General features: G+C 34.6%; 1 protein-coding gene across 4 annotated transcripts in view; it reads right to left on the bottom strand.

Annotated features, from left to right (window-relative positions):
• Nucleotides 1-18,643, bottom strand: part of MAP4K3 (mitogen-activated protein kinase kinase kinase kinase 3) — a 189,063-nt gene that overhangs the window by 42,849 nt on the left and 127,571 nt on the right. For 3 of the 4 annotated variants that reach the window (XR_008506849.2, XM_045884471.3, XM_045884474.3), the window contains exons 13-16: nucleotides 17,059-17,137; nucleotides 13,853-13,911; nucleotides 12,511-12,573; nucleotides 2,841-2,899 (exon numbers count right to left, since the gene is read on the bottom strand). Coding sequence is in view for 3 of the 4 variants with exons in the window: in XM_045884471.3 (XP_045740427.1) it covers nucleotides 2,841-2,899; nucleotides 12,511-12,573; nucleotides 13,853-13,911; nucleotides 17,059-17,137 (260 nt within the window). In the remaining variant the exon portion in view is untranslated. The remainder of the gene's footprint in view (nucleotides 1-2,840; nucleotides 2,900-12,510; nucleotides 12,574-13,852; nucleotides 13,912-17,058; nucleotides 17,138-18,643) is intronic. The other variant, XM_045884472.3, reaches the window with a different exon arrangement.

Consider the following 18,643-nt stretch of genomic DNA (forward strand, 5'->3'; position numbering starts at 1 on the left):
ACAAAAAAACTTCTTATCTCTTTAAAACCAAAGAGCAGTTTTATTCACTCATATTCACTTGCTCTTACATCAACGATTACTTACTGAGTAAATACTACAGGTAAGGGCAATTAGTAAGTATTTATTAAACCCTAGCTGTCCTAAATGCTTTGCAATGATTACTACCTTTCACCCTTAGCACCCTACAAGGCAGGGACTAATTATAATCCCCATTTTACCAGAGAAAATTGAGGTAAATTTCTCAAGGTCACATAGCTTACAGGAAGAGGGCATTCTGATTCCAGAGCTGGCATTTACTATTACTACACTCAATTGTGCCAGGAACTGTGTAATTCAGTTACTCTTTTCACCATTATTTCAGTCTTCAGAAGAGACTTTATCTTTAGAATTTTTGCTCTACATTAAAGACAAAATTAGAAATAATTGTTTTCTTTTAAAAACAGTATTTTGTTGGTTTTAAATGATCAGAAAAGTTGATCCCAATAATAACAGCATTCAAAAGAAAAGAAAACCCAGTAAGTCAAAATACATATCATTCTGTTAAAACAAAACAAAACAAAACAACCAAACTATCTTAGTTCCTGTTTGGTCTGGAATAGGTAGAAACCCATAAATGGAAATCTGTCTGCCTGATCACCTATGGAGAAAGCAGGAAATCCTGTGAGTTTTAAAACACTGCCTAGTCACAAGAATAAAGCAGACATATCAGTACAGTAAGAGAAGTGCTACATCCATGCTCATGTCACATGTATGTATATACCTGTACATGAAACACAGCCAAAGGTCAAACTTCTGGCCAACCTACCTTGCCAGTGATTCGTTATATAGAATACAGTTCCTTAAGCAGGGATCCAATTAATCAAAAAATGAAGGTTGGGCAAATTATTAACATTTTACCTAGCCAAAGTAACTATATACTATGAAAATGTCTAACAATCAGAAATTAGACAATGGGAACTAAGGAATCTGAAAAAGCATTTAGTGATGGGCTATATATTTTTTTGCATTTTGCCTGTATATAATTCAAAAATATATTTAAAATGAACCAAAAAAGGATAAATGAAATATTTCTCCAAATTATCCACTGTCTCTTAAAATATACCAAAATTTGCTAACAAGGTCCTTAAAACCAGTGACCTTAAATTTAGACAAAACAACACAAAAAGCACTTTAGAATTTTTATTTGCTAACCACTATGAGACAAACTTTCTTTGTTGTCCATCAACAAATCAGGACAGATTACAAATAGCACATAGTTACTCTTTAGATAAAATTTCATTTTTCTACTAGGGAAATTTTATGCTTATTTTCCATTTTAGGAAACCTAAATCAGGTTAATTAAAAAAAACAAAAAACCTCATCGTATTTAACTGAAGTTCAGCTTAAATCAAAACTAATGCATTTCTCTAGGTTGTCATTCAAAGTCTTTTCTCTGTGTTGAGAAAAGATAGTGTATTAAACATTTAGTCTATAAAAAAGGAGAGAGACATGATTTTGCATTATCTTTAAATCCGAGCTACTCGTCTTTAGTCACCATTTCTCAACTGCTTAAAGTATGGATGTATGTATACTTCTCAACGCTCTAATGTAAGTGAAATCATATGTTGAAATTTTAAGTTGTTCTGATTACTAAGATAATATCTACACTGCTGGGAGATTTTGGCAACTTAAACAGTATTTCCTTACAAATTAGATTTTAAAATGATAATCTATTCATGAACTCAGGAAATGAGAACCTACTGGGAACAGCAGAGTCCTGTCTCCTTACCCTGCTGACTCAGGACTGCGAGCAACTTAAATTGTTAGACCCTGTAAAAGCTGCCTTTTCACCCCAGTGGTGCCCCACCCAGACAGTGCCTAGCATAGAGGAGGCCTTTAATAATTGCTGGATTTACTTCTTGCATGAACTGATAATTCTTAAGACACTAGACATATTTTAACTACTCTCTACTTTTTGAAAAGCTCTTAACTAAAAAGTCAGGATAGATATTTCTAAAAGGTGTGAATACTCCCGGCTATTTTAAGAGCCAACACACCTGGGACATGTACCAAAGCAAGTTTTATAAGGAATAATTGGTCAACTTTAAAAATAAAAGAAGGGTGCCTGGTGGCTCATTTGGTTAAGCGTCTGCCTTCAGCTCAGGTCATAATCCCAGGGCCCTGGGATCGAGTCCGCATCGGGCTCCCTGCTCAGTGGAGAGCCTGCCACTCCCCCTGCTTATGCTCTCTCTCTCTGACAAATAAATAAATAAAATCTTAAAAATAAATAAATAAATAGATAGGGCGCCTGGGTGGCTCAGTTGGTTAAGCAACTGTCTTCGGCTCAGGTCATGATCCTGGAGTCCCGGCATTGAGTCCCACATCGGGCTCCCTGCTCAGCAGGGAGTCTGCTTCTCCCTTTGGCCCTCCCCCCTCTCATGCTCTATCTCATTCTCTCTCTCAAATAAATAAAATCTTTAAAAAATAAATAAAAATAAAAAAAAATAATAAAAGAAAAAAATCCTGAAACATATATTATCTTCAGTTGGAATGTACATTTTTTCTAATAAGTAAGGTTAGAAAAAGTAGCTTGATATAAAAAATTTAAGGTGATTGTCCCCATTATGACAATTACTAAATGATTAGCAAAGTAGTGATGAAGAAAAGTTAAAAGCATATTATAAAACATATCTACCAGACTACTACAATTTACTTCTGGAAATATTAAAATATATTTTACATATTAAATATTATATATAATAAAATACACAATAAATATAAATACATAATATAGTGAGTATACTAAAATATAAAGTAACTTAATTATTCTTGAATTTACATTTAAAAAGAACTTTACTTACTTGTTTGCACCCAAAAAGTAACTACTTTGGTGTCCTTGTGCATATTCTAGCTGTAGATCCTAATAGTATAAAATAACATATTTAGCAAAAGAGTAGTATATTACAAATCGTGATACACAAATATATATATTTTAAAAGAGAAACCCCAGACTGCAAATAAATCTGTATTGCTATATGTTCTTTAACAAAAAAAGGCATAGTAGGACTTCCAACAATAAAAGATGTCAGAAGTTTGTAGTTGTGGTTTACGTATTTATTTAAGTTCAGTATTTTTCTGGAACTTGTTTGAGTAATATGTGCAAGTTTCATTTATGGTTATTGCTTTTGTAATTAAAATTTATAAAAATCAGTTTTTAGAAAGAAAAACGCTCAAATAAGATACTTGATATCAAGCTATAATGAAGCAAAAATGACTACAGAAGAGAACAAGCAACAAAAATCTTGACCTTGTATATAATAAGATCTGCAATAATTATGTATATATACACATTCACATATTTCTACTATTGCTTCATGCAGATAATAATTTTTTAAAGATATAGAATAGGGTGCTCTTTTTAAGTAAATTATATAGATGAACATGCACAAGGTTGTAAATTACACTTAAAGGATTTTTAATAATTTTTTAAAGAGTTGAGTAGCAAAACTTCAAAAGAGTATTACTAAGGTAGTTCCTTAACTAAACATTTCCACTGAACACTACAGGTTGTAAAGAGTAGAACTGAAATTTAAAGGGACTAATATATATCCTCAACTCAAATGCCTTCTTGAGGGAAAAAAGTTTTCTAACAACCATAGAAAGTACAAAGTAAAGCTTTTCTTCCTCCCCTTCTTAAGTAACTGTATTCCAAGCATGGTTTTAACAATAAAGGGGGAATATTTAACATTTTAAATGAATTTTATTTTCATTAGAATATAGCATACTTAAAGTGTTTTCTAATTACACAAGATATTGCCAAATGAACAATCAGGATTTAGTGCAAAAGATACCTCCTTTGAGTAGCCTTCAAAGACTGCAGGAAAAGGTGCAACCTGTTCCATGTCTCTACAGTATTTAATACAAAGTTCTCCTCTAGCACTTAGACTACCTTTTAATTAATTAATTTACCAGTCTATAAAAATAGGAGCCAGGCTGTGAGCTCCTCAAACCAAGGGAAAATGTTAAACCCATCTTTCTTCCCTACAGCCCAGCTAGTACTTTTTTTATAAGGAATAAATAGGTCACTAACTAGGCCCTTAAAATAAATGCTTGTTCAAATGCCAATAGTTTATTTTCCTGTAAAGAGACAACTAACACTTCAGCCTCGTTAAGATACACAAATTCTAGATCACAAAAATACTAAGCCTTGGAATATGAGGATTCTAAGCAATACATTGCAGTTAAGTGAAAAGCACTTTAACATTTAAGTATTCTAGCACCTGTCAAAAAGATAACTGATGAAATACAGAATCAAAATCCTGGTTCAGACAAGACTCAATTTTTGTCTTCTTCAATATTTCTGTGCTTTCATGCATAATAAATGTTTTTACCAGTGACAAAAAAGATAATATGTCATAAATAAGATTAGTCAACTCTCACACTGGTATCACATGAAATTCTAATGAAAAAGAAATACCTGTTCTAATTCATAATAATATATCTTAATAGGATGACAGCACTATTATCGTAAGACTGCCACACAATTATGCTGCACAATTTAAGTGGTCATGGCTTTGTACAGGAACCTTTAAACTTTGGCATTCAGTAAAGAGAAGGACTAAGCTCAATGAATGCACTTCTAAATTCAAGTTTGTTTTCTTCAGCTGTAGGTAACTACACCACCTCTACCATACCAGCAATCTCTTTAGCCAACAGAATCTCTTAAGTCCTTAATCAAATTTTGGCTTCTAAAATGTACATTTTGTGCGGAGTGGCCATGGTTTCTGTTATATAAACACAGATTTGGCTATTGTAGCAATAGTCAGCTTATGATACATGACAACTACCAGTTTGATACAATGATTTTTAAAAAAATCAACTGAGATTAGCAGCTACTTAGGAAGGTAAGAGAGGAATCTAAAATAACTAGTATTTTAATAGAAAATTGAACATAGGTTCATATGCAGAATAATGTTCAGGCCAGGAAGAAGTTGGAGATATATCCAAAGATGATTAAATGTGTCATGTCTCAAGCCCTACCAGGAAAGCTAAAATTAAAAGGGGCTCATTCTTTATTAATTCCTTCTCCATAAATTATGTTTTTAGCAACCATGGAACAAAAACAACGTGCTAGGAATGTCATCAAGTACAAGAATTATACTAAGTCCTTTTAATAAGTATTGAATCTCATTTAACTCAACTATTATTTACTTAAAACCTATCATATGCCAGGAATTCAGACAGTAAATCATTCAAGGAAAAGGAGAAGAAATAAAAAGGCAAGGAAGAAAAGTAAAACTTGGGCAAAGTTAGTAGCTATTTATATATCTTCAGAACAGTCTAAGAAAGATTGATCTAAAATGCTTGTTAAGAAGTACTTGGAAGCTATTCTGTAATAGAAAAATGCTACCAAAATGATGCTTGGAAAAGCACTCAAGATAACCCTAGATGATGGTAAAACACAGCAATCCTTCATAAGCTAAGTAAGAATACATATGAACATGCCAGGAGAGACGTAGAAAAAATTAGTAGCACAAATGAGACATCAACTTATTAATGAATGACAATGTTTAACTACACAGTAAAGTCAAATAAGTAACAAGGACTGAAAACACACAACAGCCTTCTTGTATAGATTCAACCCGAACACTCAAGCAAAAATTGAAGGTGGTCACTCCAGCCCAATGAAAATATCTTTTTGGGTCAGAAAATCCTAACTTCAGTTTTAATGAATGGGGAAGCACAGAACAGCAGAAAAGGAAAATATATCATCAAGAAAATCTTATTACTTTTTTTTTTTTTTAAATAAACCCCTTGGGAGGTTGCAAAGTCTACACCTGATGAAAAATCAGCAGAAGTTAATAGAACTGATATAGCAGGCTACAGAAACATAAAAGAAAAAATACTTTGGCAATACATTTTAAGCAACAAAAAGGAGAACAGCACAAGAGGAGAGTTTTTACCTCATCAAAAAATGAGAAAATTATAATATGAATAAAGTCATTTTAAGATACCTTTTAATATGGGTAGATAATTTATAAAGTAAAAAATAACTGAATCGTGGACAAATCAAAAAAGATTTTATTTCTTAAAAAAAGTCAGAGAAGCCCGTGAGGTCAGAACACTAACAGATGAACACTAAACAGTATTCATGACTCTTACATGGCAAACTTGGAAAATAAGATCAGCAGGGTAGGTTTGCCATTCCAGAAAATGTCCTATCATTGTGCAGCTATGAAATGAACTCTCCTTAGAAACTGTCTTATGTATTAGGTAAGAAGAGTAACCACACCACATAAACTTAATGATAAGTAATAGTTTAACAAACTTGAAATAAACAAATTGGTCGGCATTTACTGTTTCTCAGAATAAATTATTTTTAGACTTTATTCAATTTTGACCTAATTAAGGGGTAATCTTAAAGTACTTTTATGTTTACTGATAATGATCAATTGGGTGTATCTTTCTGATGTTTTAGTTATAATTTAAATATGTATTCTTACTTTTTCACGCATACTGTAAGTTTCTTTAGAGCAAAGATTATGTTACTATTTATGTTCCTCCACAGCAATTAACATAGTGTTTTGCATATAATTAACTTTAATATATTTTTCATTGGTATATGGGCTAAAATAGCCAGTAAAATTAGGCAAATTATAAAAAAATTGGCCATCAGTTAAACAGATGTATAATCTTTTAATCTGGAGACAGCTTCTTTTACATCAGATAAACCCATTCTATGGTTATGGGCTAAACTTTTACTATTTTTTATTTTTTAAAGATTTTATTTATTTGACAGAGAGAGGCACAGCAAGAGAAGGAACACAAGCAGGGGGAGTGGGAGAGGGAGAGGCAGGCTTCCCGGGTAGCAGGGAGCCCGATGTGGGGCTTGATCCCAGGACGCTGGGATCATGACTTGAGCCAAAGGCAGATGCTTAATGACTAAGCCACCCAGGCGCCCCTCTTACTATTTTTTAAATAATACATTTTACTGAACCAACATATCCAAAGCATTATTATTCCACCATGTAATAAATATAAAAATGATTAAGGATATGTTTACATTTTTTTTTTAAATTGGAAGTATAGTTGACACATCTTATATTAGTTTCAGGCGTTCAGGCGTACAACATAGTGATTCAAAACCTCTATACATTATGCTGTGCTCCCCACAACTGTAGCTCCCATCTGTCACCATACAATGTTATTACAACACCACTATATTCCCTATGTTGCACCTTTATCCCTGTGACTAACTCATTCCGTAACTGGAAACCTGTACCTCCCAACTCCCCTTCACCCATTTTTTTTTTTTAAGATTTATTTATTTATTTATTTATTTATTTGAGAGAGCGAGAATGAGAGAGAGAAAGAGAGTACATGAGAGGGGGGAGGGTTAGAGGGAGAAGGAGGCTCCTTACTGAGCAGGGAGCCCGATGCGGGACTCGATCCAGGGACTCCAGGATCATGACCTGAGCCGAAGGCAGTTGCTTAACCAACTGTGCCACCCAGGCGCCCCCCCTTCACCCATTTTGCCCATCTCCCACCCCTCTCTCTTTTGGCAACCACCAGCTTGTTCTCTGTATTTATGGGTCTGTTTCTGGTTTTTTTTTTTTTTTTTGGCTTGTCTGTTCATTTGCTTTGGTTTTTAGATTCCACATGGAAGTGAAATCATATGGTATTGTCTTCCTCTGATTTATTTCACTTAGCATACCTTCTAGGTCCATCCATGGTTTTGCAAATGGAAAGATCTCATCCTTTTTTTAACTGCTGAATAATTAATATTCCTGTGTGTGTGTGTGTGTGTGTGTGTGTGTCTACCACATCTTCTTCAGCCCTTCATCTACCTATGAACACTTAAGTTTCAATGTCTTGGCTATTATAAATAATGCTGCAATAAACAGAGGGGTCCATATATCTTTTAGAATTAGTGTTTTAATTTTCTTTGGGTAAATACCCAGTAGTGTAATTACTGGATCATACTGGTATCTCTATTTTTAATTTTTCTCAGGAACCTCCATACTGTTTTCCATAGTGGCTGCACTAATTTACATCCCCACTTAGCAAGTGCACAAGGGCTCCTTTGTCCCATATCCTTGCCAACACTTTTATTTCTTGACTTTTTGATTCTAGCCATTGGCAGGTCTTGAGGTGATATCTCATTGTGGTTTTGATTTGCATTTACCTAATGATAAGTGATGCTGAACATCTTTCCACATGTCTGTTGGCTACCTGCTGTCTTCGGAAAAATGTCTATTCAGGTCCTCTGCTAATTTTTTAACTGGATAGTTTGTTTTTTGGTGTTGTGAAGGGTTTTTTTTAGATATTTTGGATATTAACCCCTTACTGGATATATCATTTGCAAATATCTCCCATTCGATAGGTTACCTTTTCGTTTTGCTGATGGTTTCCTTGTTTGTGCAAAAGCCTTTTATTTTGGTGTAGTCCCAATAATTTATTTTTGCTTCTGTTTCCCTTGCCTTAGGAGACATATCTAGAAAACTGTTGCTAAGGCAACAGAAGAGATTACTCCCTATGTTTTCTTCTAGAAGCAAAATTCTTACTATTTAATTATTGTATCAAAGTGAGGTTTTTTAACTTTGGCATCTTCTCAAAATTTGCAGACTTTTTTTTACTAACAATTTTAGAAATCAAGTTCTGTTCTCCTGGTCTCATACATTATGATTATCTAATTAAAAAAAATCTCTGGGGGCGCCTGGGTGGCTCAGACAGTTAAGCGTCTGCCTTTGGCTCAGGTCATGATCCCAGGGTCCTGGGATTGAGTCCCGTGTCGGGCTCCCAGCTTGACAGTGAGTCTGCTTCTCCCTCCCCCTCTGCCTGCCGCTTCCCCTGCTTGTGCTCGTGCTCTCTCTCTCTGCCAAATAAATAAATAAAATCTTTAAAAAAAAATCTCTGTACTGTAATAATGAAAATTGAGATGTAATAGTCTCAATTCATTTACAAGATTATAAAATGAATACCCTTAGCACTTAAAACAATAAGAAATCACTGATGATATGGGACTTTTAAGCAGCAAAGTCTTTAAAGTGGTAAATGTTTTGGGGTGTCTGGGTGGCTCAGTTGGTTAAATGTCCAGACTCTTGGTTTCAGTTCAGATCATGATCTCAAGGTCATGATCTCGAGTCCCCCCCCCGCTGCCCACGGGCTGCACTATGTGTGGAGTCTGCTTGAGATTCTCTCCCTCTCCCTCCCCTTCTGCCCCTTTCCTTGCACACCCTTGCACATGCATGTGCAGACTCTCTAATAAATAAATTAATTAAAAATAAATAAATAAAATCTTTAAAAAAACAAAAGGGGTAAATGTTTCTTCTGGGTCCCAAAAGATTTACAGTTGTCATCTTGGTGCCAAGTGCCTACTAAGATGACAGCCAGACACTTTGGGTTCATCAGGTTTCTAGTGGCAACAAGTATTTGTAACAGTTGGAAATCCTGCTCACAGTGCTGAAGTTTTAGGACTGATGAAATTAGACAACTGAAATAGCTATGGACACTTCACACCCATTAGGATAGCTGTTGTTACACACACATACACCCCCCCCCCCCCCCCCAAATAACAAGTGTTGACGAGGATGTGGAGAAATTGGAGCCTTTGTGCGCTGCTGGTGGGAATTGTAAAATGACACAGCTGCTATGGAAAGTGGCATGGCATTTCCCTCAGAAATTAAATGTAGAATTACCACATGATGCAGCAATTCTCCTTTTCATATGCCCCAAAGAACTAAAAGTAGAATCTCGATAGATATTGCACACCCATGTTCATAGCAGCACTATTCACAACAGTCAAAAGGTGGAAGCAATCCAACTGTCCACTGATAGATGAATTAACCAACAAAATGTGGTACAGATGCGCACACATACATATACACACACAGAAACATCATTCAGCCTTAAAAAGGCAATTCTGACACATGCTACAACATGGATGAATCTTTAAAGATGTGACATGATGCTAAGTGAAGGGAGCCAGTCACAAAAGGACAAATGTTGTACGATTCCACTTACATAAAGTCTGTCAAAAAGACAGAAAATAGAATGGTGGTTGCCAGGCGCTGGAAGGAAGGTGGGAAGGGAGTTATTGTTTAATGGGTAATGAGCTGCAGTGTGGGAAGATGGATAGTGGTGATGGTTGCACAACAATATGAATGAACTTAATGCTGCCGGACCATACACTTAAAAGTGGTTCCAATGGTAATTTCTGTGTTATATGTATCTTTTACCACAATAAAAAAATAACTATGAAACATATATATATGTTGAGTAAAAAGAGAGATCATGAGTGCAGGCTCAGTATTCATGGGAAGAAACCTGATGACATGGGGTAGAGGTAACATGGACAACGGTTTAGGTTTGAATTCCTGAGCCAGGCTGCCCCAATCAAACCCCACCTCGGCCATTAATTTAGCTGGGTGGTAAGACCAATTTCAACTTCTTTATACCTTAAATCCCCTCATCTGTAAAACAAGGATTTTAAGTTAATACATTTGAAGTGTTTAGAATGCCTTGTGTTTAAAAACTCGTAGATAAATGTTAGCTTTTATTATCATCAGAAGTGAACTTTTAAAGGTTGATTTTATAAACTGTAGAATCTGACAAATATGTCGTTCATCCCTCTTCTGCCAGAACTATCTAACAAGTTAACTATCCCTAAAACCCTCTGTCATAAGAAACTCCTGGTGACTTAGGGGTAGGGGCAGTTCTAGGGAGCAGAGCCAAGGTAACTTATTCAGGTTACTAGGTTAGTTCCAGAAACAAGGGGCACAAAAAAGAATAACTGTAATTCTAAAGACTATGTTTCTGGGTTTGTTGTTGTTGTCTTTTCTAGACAATATTAATAAGTCAATTTAAACTTTTGTTTCTGTGGTTTTTTATTTCCACAACAAATTTCACTAACTGTCATTCTAGCCTACATATGTGCAATTCTGAAAAAATCTTTAATCCGAAAATCACTGACTGTTTTCTTCAGACATTTCATCTTTCTTGCCCCTTTGGACAGTTAATTCTCAATCCTTACACTTTCTGGTCCTCTCTGGACCATTTGATGCATCCTTCTTTCTTTTGTAACAGTCCATGTACTGACTCTTCCAGCTTTTCAACTGCTTCTTCCCCCTCTCCCATGTTGGTTCTACCTTTGACTGCAAAACACAGGGATCACCCCTCGTGGTAACGAGTTTTCTGCATTCCTTCCTCCTTCAGCCCTAATTAGTGAACACACGCAATCTCATGGTTTCATCTATCCTTCCTTCTTTGATGACTTCAATCTTCCTCTTCTGAGCTAATTCCATAATTCCAGTAGTAGTATAACCATTTGATAATTTTAGCTCTTTATCTGCCTTCTCTCAAAACTGTGGTCCGTGCCAATGATCATTCCCATAGCAATTCCCACGAAACACTGGAGACATCCGCCCTTCTCTTCCTGAAGAATCTACAATGGTTCCTACACTACAATGAAATCAGTCTTAGTCCCTTCCAGAAGCCAGATAAAGCCACATTAACCCAAAAGCTTTTCTCCTCTGATTTCCATAGCACCTATTTCATATGTTAGCATCTTGTCATTAACAGTCACCACCTGTTGGCAATCCACTATATATTTTGCTGTATGGCTGAAAGTTTATATGTCCGAGTATTTTTTGCCCATCAAGACAGCAAATTCCTCCAAGAGAAATTAGGTGTAAATAGTCTCTTCCATGTTCTACAGATATTACAGGGCATAGATTTAAGAATTTATATAATGACTTCAACCAACCAGAATTGAAAGAAGTATGTTATTAAGGCAGAGAGAAAGGAAAGAGAAGGAAAATTCCAATGAAAAGGCAAAAAAGTACAATCTAGGAGTAAATCTGGAAGCAACTTGGAGCCCTGGCTAGCTACAGAGAAAAAACCATTTTACAGCAACTATTAAAAGTACTATTTATTTAATATTTACCAGGGTTAATTTTCCTCTTTTTTTACCTAATGGTAACACAGCCTTAATATCTATAACTTCAGGGAGGCTTTAAAATCCAAATTTCGGCCTGAGAAAACTGGATATTACCTAACGCTACAGTTAAAATTTCATCTGAGACTCATTTCATTGTTAATTAGGGATAAGTTATTTCTTAAAATTATATATGCATACATTTATATGTAATATAAAAGTAGTTTAATATATATGAATGTATATGTATATGTATATATATATATGGATGGTTTCTAGTTCATTAAAATAAGTCACATTAAAACTGAACATTTTTATAGGAAAATGTAATTTAAAAATACATTTGAGAATATTAAGTACTTTTCATAAAAAATGATAATAAAAAATTAAAAATTTCTTGAGTAGATATATCTATTTAACTTGTTTTAGAAAAAAATGGCTACAATCAATATATAGAGGCTTGCTAAATGGCAGGAACTTATAAAACAATACTTAAACTGGTTCATTAAAATTGGACAAAATATTTGATTAAAAAAAAACCAAAAACAATTAAGACTAAACAATGCTGACAAAGAAAATCAGAAGATGAGAAATACCAGATTAGATCTTGCAGTGTAGTATATTTCTTCTGAACTGTCCAAAAAACCATCACTGTCGGGCTGTTTAGCAGAGACCAAGAAACCCAAGTTATTTACACTTAGACTAAAAGCCACAAATTCACAAAGGGAAACTGTCACAAGTGAGGTAAGTCCTGCTAACATAATTTTATTAAGGCAAATGCCAAGTCAAATCATATTAAGGAGCCTCTAAAATATCAATAATGCAACAACTTTGCTCTGTGATGCAGTTATTAAATTAGCACAGAATTTAAATACATGCAATGCCAACTTAAAATGAGCACAAACTCCAACTGCCTTAACAAAATACTATTAGCATTTATAAACATGACTAGACTACTTTTTGTTCTTAACCTTCTCCATCCTCTATGTAAATGTTGGGCTTAAGTATTTTAATATAATCATTTTAAGAATTTTTATTTAACACTCCTTTCCTCCATACTGGTATACTGAATTAGAATAACTCCATAATTTAAAGGCTAAAGATTCACTTTGTATGTATGCCTTTAGTCAAGTGGGATAAAATAAGCATTAAATTTAAGAAGAAAGTTCCCATTTCAATCCTTAGTCCTTATTAACAGTTACTTTCTTCTCATTACTGAATAGAAAAGAAAAAAGTGAAACATATAATCTGGAGCTGCAGGAAACTAATTTCATTAAGATTAATTTTGTTTTTTAAGTCTTATTTTTTTATTCTTCCATAGAATATTATCATCTCAAATACTTGCAAAACATGTTGCTTCTAAAAATATATTATCATATATCCGGAAAGGCATATATAAAACATTAAAAAGAATCATGAAAAGAACATTCATATAGTTAGCAAAGCCTTAAATGAATGACAGATTTGATCTACTATGTATGCCTAGTCTCTCCTGAGTTTTAGTCCAAACAGATTTGACTCTACCCTGATGTTTAGAAAACTGGCTTACACTCTTAAAAGGCTGCCCATAAATTCAGTGAGATGTGCTTTTATTGGTCCAACATTCTAATTTAAAATGGTGGCATTTGTCCCAATAAATGCATATACAAAAAGCCCCTCAAAAGCTGAGAAACAAAAATGGAGAAGAAAAAAAAAAAGGCCAGCATTAAAAACATGTAATCAGAGAATGGTAAAACTAGTTTCTCCTAATTTTGAGAATATTCAATCTCAGCAACACAGATTTATTTTTTTTTATAAATTTCAGAATTACTTACCTTTCTATTTCCCCAAATCCTTTTGAAAATATCAATAACTAGATTTTTTAGTCAGTACCAGTATCACAAAGACTAATTAAAATATTTATATTCAGTGTTAACATTCCAAGACTACACTACTTACAAGTTCATGATGTGGTTCTGTTTCCTTCCTTAAGGGTGGATCAAATTTTACTTGGCCAACTAAAAAAAGAAGTAAAGCCATGATCTGTTTCTATGTTCCTAATGATGTAGTAATTTTAAGTTACTCTATGGCAAAACATTTAATTTTATCATCTACCATGATTTAATCATCTACCATCTACCATACAGTGATTACAACCCAAAGATGTAAATGAAAAATCTGTTGGCTGAAAAAAGACCAAAAAAGTCTAGGTAGGATATTAAAGCTTAATCTGTTAATCCTAGACCTCTTCCATAGTAAAAAAAAAAAAAAAAAAAAAAAGATGATTAGCAAAATTACAGTCAGGATCTAACTTGCTACTTCACTGTGACCCAGCATTAACTAGAGGTAATCTTAACTCAGGATTTAGGAGGGTAAACAGCAAATGAGGCAGAGTATGTTTGGAAGCCGGCCTTCAAGATGGCCTCTAATGATTCCTGCCCTCCTGGTGTTTATAAATGTGTGTAGTCCCTTCCCACATCACCATGGTTGGTCTATGTGACCAAATGAATATGGCAGAGTGATGGCCTATCACTTCCAAGATAAGGCTTCTTCAATAGTGGATTCCTCATACCTGTCCACACATGATCATACATCAAGGACCATAAGGTAACTTCAAGTAAGGTATTAAAATTAATATATATATTTCACCTTGATAGAGGCCTAGTGAACAGCTCTCACCTAGATTTGTCATCAACTAGGAAAATTAAATCTGTAATAAAGTTACATAAGGATAGTTTGTGCATCTATCTGCCTTGTGTTACTGTCACATGTGAAGAGGCCTGTTTCCCCCCGCATGTATTTCTTAAGGCAAGTTTTTGCTTATCATATTTAACTGAAGGCAGAAAGGATTCCCTAAAGGGAAAGAATAACACCTTCTCTGCAAATGTGTCCATTTTCACATGTATGTTGCCTACACACCATTTAGTTTAATAAGAGAAAACCTTGGCTGCATGGAGAGATACCATGTAACTGTGAACATAAAACATTGTCAACAGGAACAAATATACACAATTATTAAAATAATTTTTCCAAAGCCTGTCTTTATTGTCAACAGCATTATTAACTATTCTATCACATCTCACATAAAATCATAAAATATTCTAAGAAAGCAGATATTAGAACTTGTGTAAGTTTTAAAAGCCTCAAATATCAAACTCGTAAATTATTAAAAGTTGTGGTTGCTACCTCAACACAATAGAAGGATATGACACCGTTCTTACTGGCAGATGGGGGAAAAGGGAAGAGGTCCATCATACTTTACCTGCTCCCACCAAAGGGAGGGCATATCAGAATCTCAGAAAAACTGGGATACAGCATCTAGTTTCATATAGCATATATAGGGATACGCAGTTAGAAGCTGAGAATCACTAATATAAATTTGTAAAGAATGATTCAGAAAGAACTGCACTTTGCAGTAAAGAGCCTGATAATATAATTTTTTTAAAGAACTGGGTAACAAGAGAAAAGTACTTTAAATTAGATTTCCAATAGTACTGGACATAAAAAGTTTTCTAAATCAACAACAAAGATATCTCTGATTACCATTTGTATTAGTAAAGAAATGATAAAAACATCTTGTAATTGTTTTTTGTATATTAAAAAAATAGGAAATGTTTATATATAGGTTATATAACTATGTAAGTATAGTTTTATATATATACTAAGGTTGCCATTTTCAGAAAAATATGTTTGGATGACAACATAAATACATCCCCTCTCTTGCCACAGAAAATTCCCCGGGAATAAGGCAAATTTAAATCATCTGGCTTCAGATGGAGCTTTAAAAGGTTATCTTATATATGGTCACACAACCAACTGCTGGCAAACAAAGTACCAAATCTCAGTCCTGGGCTTTTCGTACAATGCACGGTGCTTTCTTTCAAGAGCTTCTTTCTTTTAAGTGCACTTTCAATTAGCCCAGCACAAAGCTTTTCTAAGAACTTAATACATAGTGTATGGTCCAGCCAAAGTTTCAAAGGAAAATCTCAAAGAACCTGCAGTGTAAAATCCACAAGGTGTGATGAGGTGGTTTCTGAAACAGAGCAGTGTTGGTGAAAGACCACTGGGCTGGAAGTTGAGAGATCCAAGGCTTGTTATTAAATTGCTGTATGACTTTATCCCACAGGCAAATCTCTGCATCTCTGCATTTCTTTTTTTTTCTATTAAATGGTTGACAGTGTCTGCCACTACTTATTTAGCTTTTCAGACAAAGAGATGGCTTCATCTTAATTAAAGTATGAAATGTACTGTTATTATCATTACTAACCTAGCCGAAAATTGGGGAGAGTTTCTTTACAGTAGTTATCTTACCATGTTACCTAATTTCACTAAAGTCATTTTGGGTATCAGGTCCCTCAGGATAATCTTTAACCCACAGAAAACTGTTACCAGAAGCCTCACTGCACTAAATTAGCATTCTAAGTCATCGAGAATTAATGCTTCCAAGAAGAAAAAAGTTTAGGCACTACTACTGCAGGTTCCTGCTGGCAGAGTTTATCACTGATGAGTTGACAGTACCAGATTCCATGTGAATGAATGGTCTGTCTCAGTGGGCCCATAACGCAGCTGTCCATGAGAAATACCTGGAGGGTTCTTTTAAAAGACAGATTCCTGGGCTGACCCAAAACCCCAGTGACTCAGAATCTATGGAAAAGTGGGGCTGGAAACCCACTTTTAAAGGTGCTCAGGTCACTCAGATGCTAAGCCAGTTTGCAGATCTCTACACCTCTCCTTGCCATTCAAAGTGTGGCCCTGACACCATAAACATCTACATAACTTGGGAGTTTGTGAGAAGGAAGAACCTCAAGTCCCGCCGCGGGTCCACTGAATTGGAAACTGCACTTTAACAACCTCTCTAGGTAAGTTATACACACCTACGAGTCTAGGAAGCACTGCCTCAATTACTTCTGTCCTGCCTGGTTGAGGAATTTTATTCCTCCTCCCAAACAATGACAACATAAATACATCCCCTCTCTTGCCACAGAAAATTCCCCGGGAATAAGGTAAAGAAAATTCTTACTGCCTTAATGAAACTCTACCTTTAAAAAGATTTACTAAGAAAGACTATTTGGAAGAAAATGAAACAAAAATAATTTTAACTAAATTACAACTTGAAATCTTATTTCTCATTGTTAAATTATGAAGTGTGTCTAGTATATACTTACAGTTTATCTCCGAGCGTGTCTTTTCTTCTCTTACATTTCTACTTGTTGAGTGAATTCTATGTGGTACAGCAACAAGGGGCTAGGAAAGACCAAAATCAACGACATGTGGCATTTGATGAATCAAGTCACAGTCTGGTCCACAAAATTACTCAAATGTGAAAGAGATACTCTATTTTATACAAAAATGGCACAAAATATAATGAACCTGTGAATATTTTTTTCAAAAAGAGGCAACTACAAACTGGGAGCTTCTAAGATTATGGATATATTTTATCCACAGCAGGTTCCCAATAAATGTTCTCGGAGTTCAATATATATAAATATATAAAATTGAGTGTTTCAATAATTCAACAGCTGTTCAAAAGCTGCAGCTTTCCTTGTTTCACAAGAGAATATTTTAATAAAAAAAAATCGCAAGTTCTTTTATCAAAGAGAATGAGATAAATAAAATAAAATGACGCTAAAGGTATTCATGATTTGTGGGCCTTTTACTTAGTAAACATAATTTTCCCCCCTTTATGTATTGTCTTATAGGAGTAGTGCTCTATTTTCTTTCCTTTCACTGTATTAAACTCACTCTGTGTAACGCCACACTCAGAAACATTTGGGGGTGGGGGAAGAGGAGGAGTGGTGATGAGTTCTTACTGCTACATCACGGACATTCCTTCAACCATCTGGGGAGTACAAGGGGCCCTATCTGTAAAGCCTCTGCAGCTCCATTCCATACACTTTAAGGTCTCACCTTAAGAGGTGATGCCAGCATCTATTTCATGTACCAAATAGGTTTTTTTCTGTGTGTGAAACGCTTCCCTTGAAGTCATTACCTTTGAAGGAGATACACTCTCAGGCATATCTTCGTGGAAAATGTAATTCATAAACACTGGAGCTCAAATGATCAGATTTGAAAGGCAGATCAAGAACAGGACCCAAGTTAACTATTCTCTGTATAGGCACATCTCAGGAAATAAAGCCATATGAATCTACAAGACCCCAATTACTGAAATACTGACAGTAGTAAAATAGTAGCGTAAGTCATTTCAAAAATGAAGTATTTAAACTTCACACGTACACAGTGATTTGTAGTTTACAGAGTGCTTTCATAAACCTGAGCTCATTTTGTCCTCAAAATAAATTTATGAACCTAGTACTATTCTTGATTTTATAGATAAGAACAATGAGACTCAAAATTAGGGTGCTCAGCTAATTAGATGCAGAGCTGGGGGAAAAATCCTGTACTTCTGATCACAATATATAGTAGCAAAAATAGATATCATGTCAGGTTAGTCACACAGATTGCTATCATCAGTGAACATGAATAAAACCTATGATTGCCTATCAGAACAGTTTTACTTTCCCAGCTTAAATGGTATAACTATAAAATTATTAAATCTTAGAATGCTGCACATAGTAAATGGGTTAACATGTAGGAGAAGAAACTTATATCAAGTAAATAACCTGTGGAAGTTTTTTTTGTAATCAAATGAAACACATTCATTCTCACTGGTTCTAATATTTTAAGTGACAGTGCACTAGGTAAACATTTGTTTTACTATTTTTTCACTTCCTTATACATTTAAAACTGACA

The sequence above is a fragment of the Mirounga angustirostris genome, unplaced genomic scaffold, assembly GCF_029215605.1.
Source record: "Mirounga angustirostris isolate CCGP_5_RB_7025 unplaced genomic scaffold, mMirAng1.0.hap1 SCAF_10, whole genome shotgun sequence".
In the NCBI taxonomy this organism is placed as follows: Eukaryota; Metazoa; Chordata; class Mammalia; order Carnivora; family Phocidae; genus Mirounga; species Mirounga angustirostris.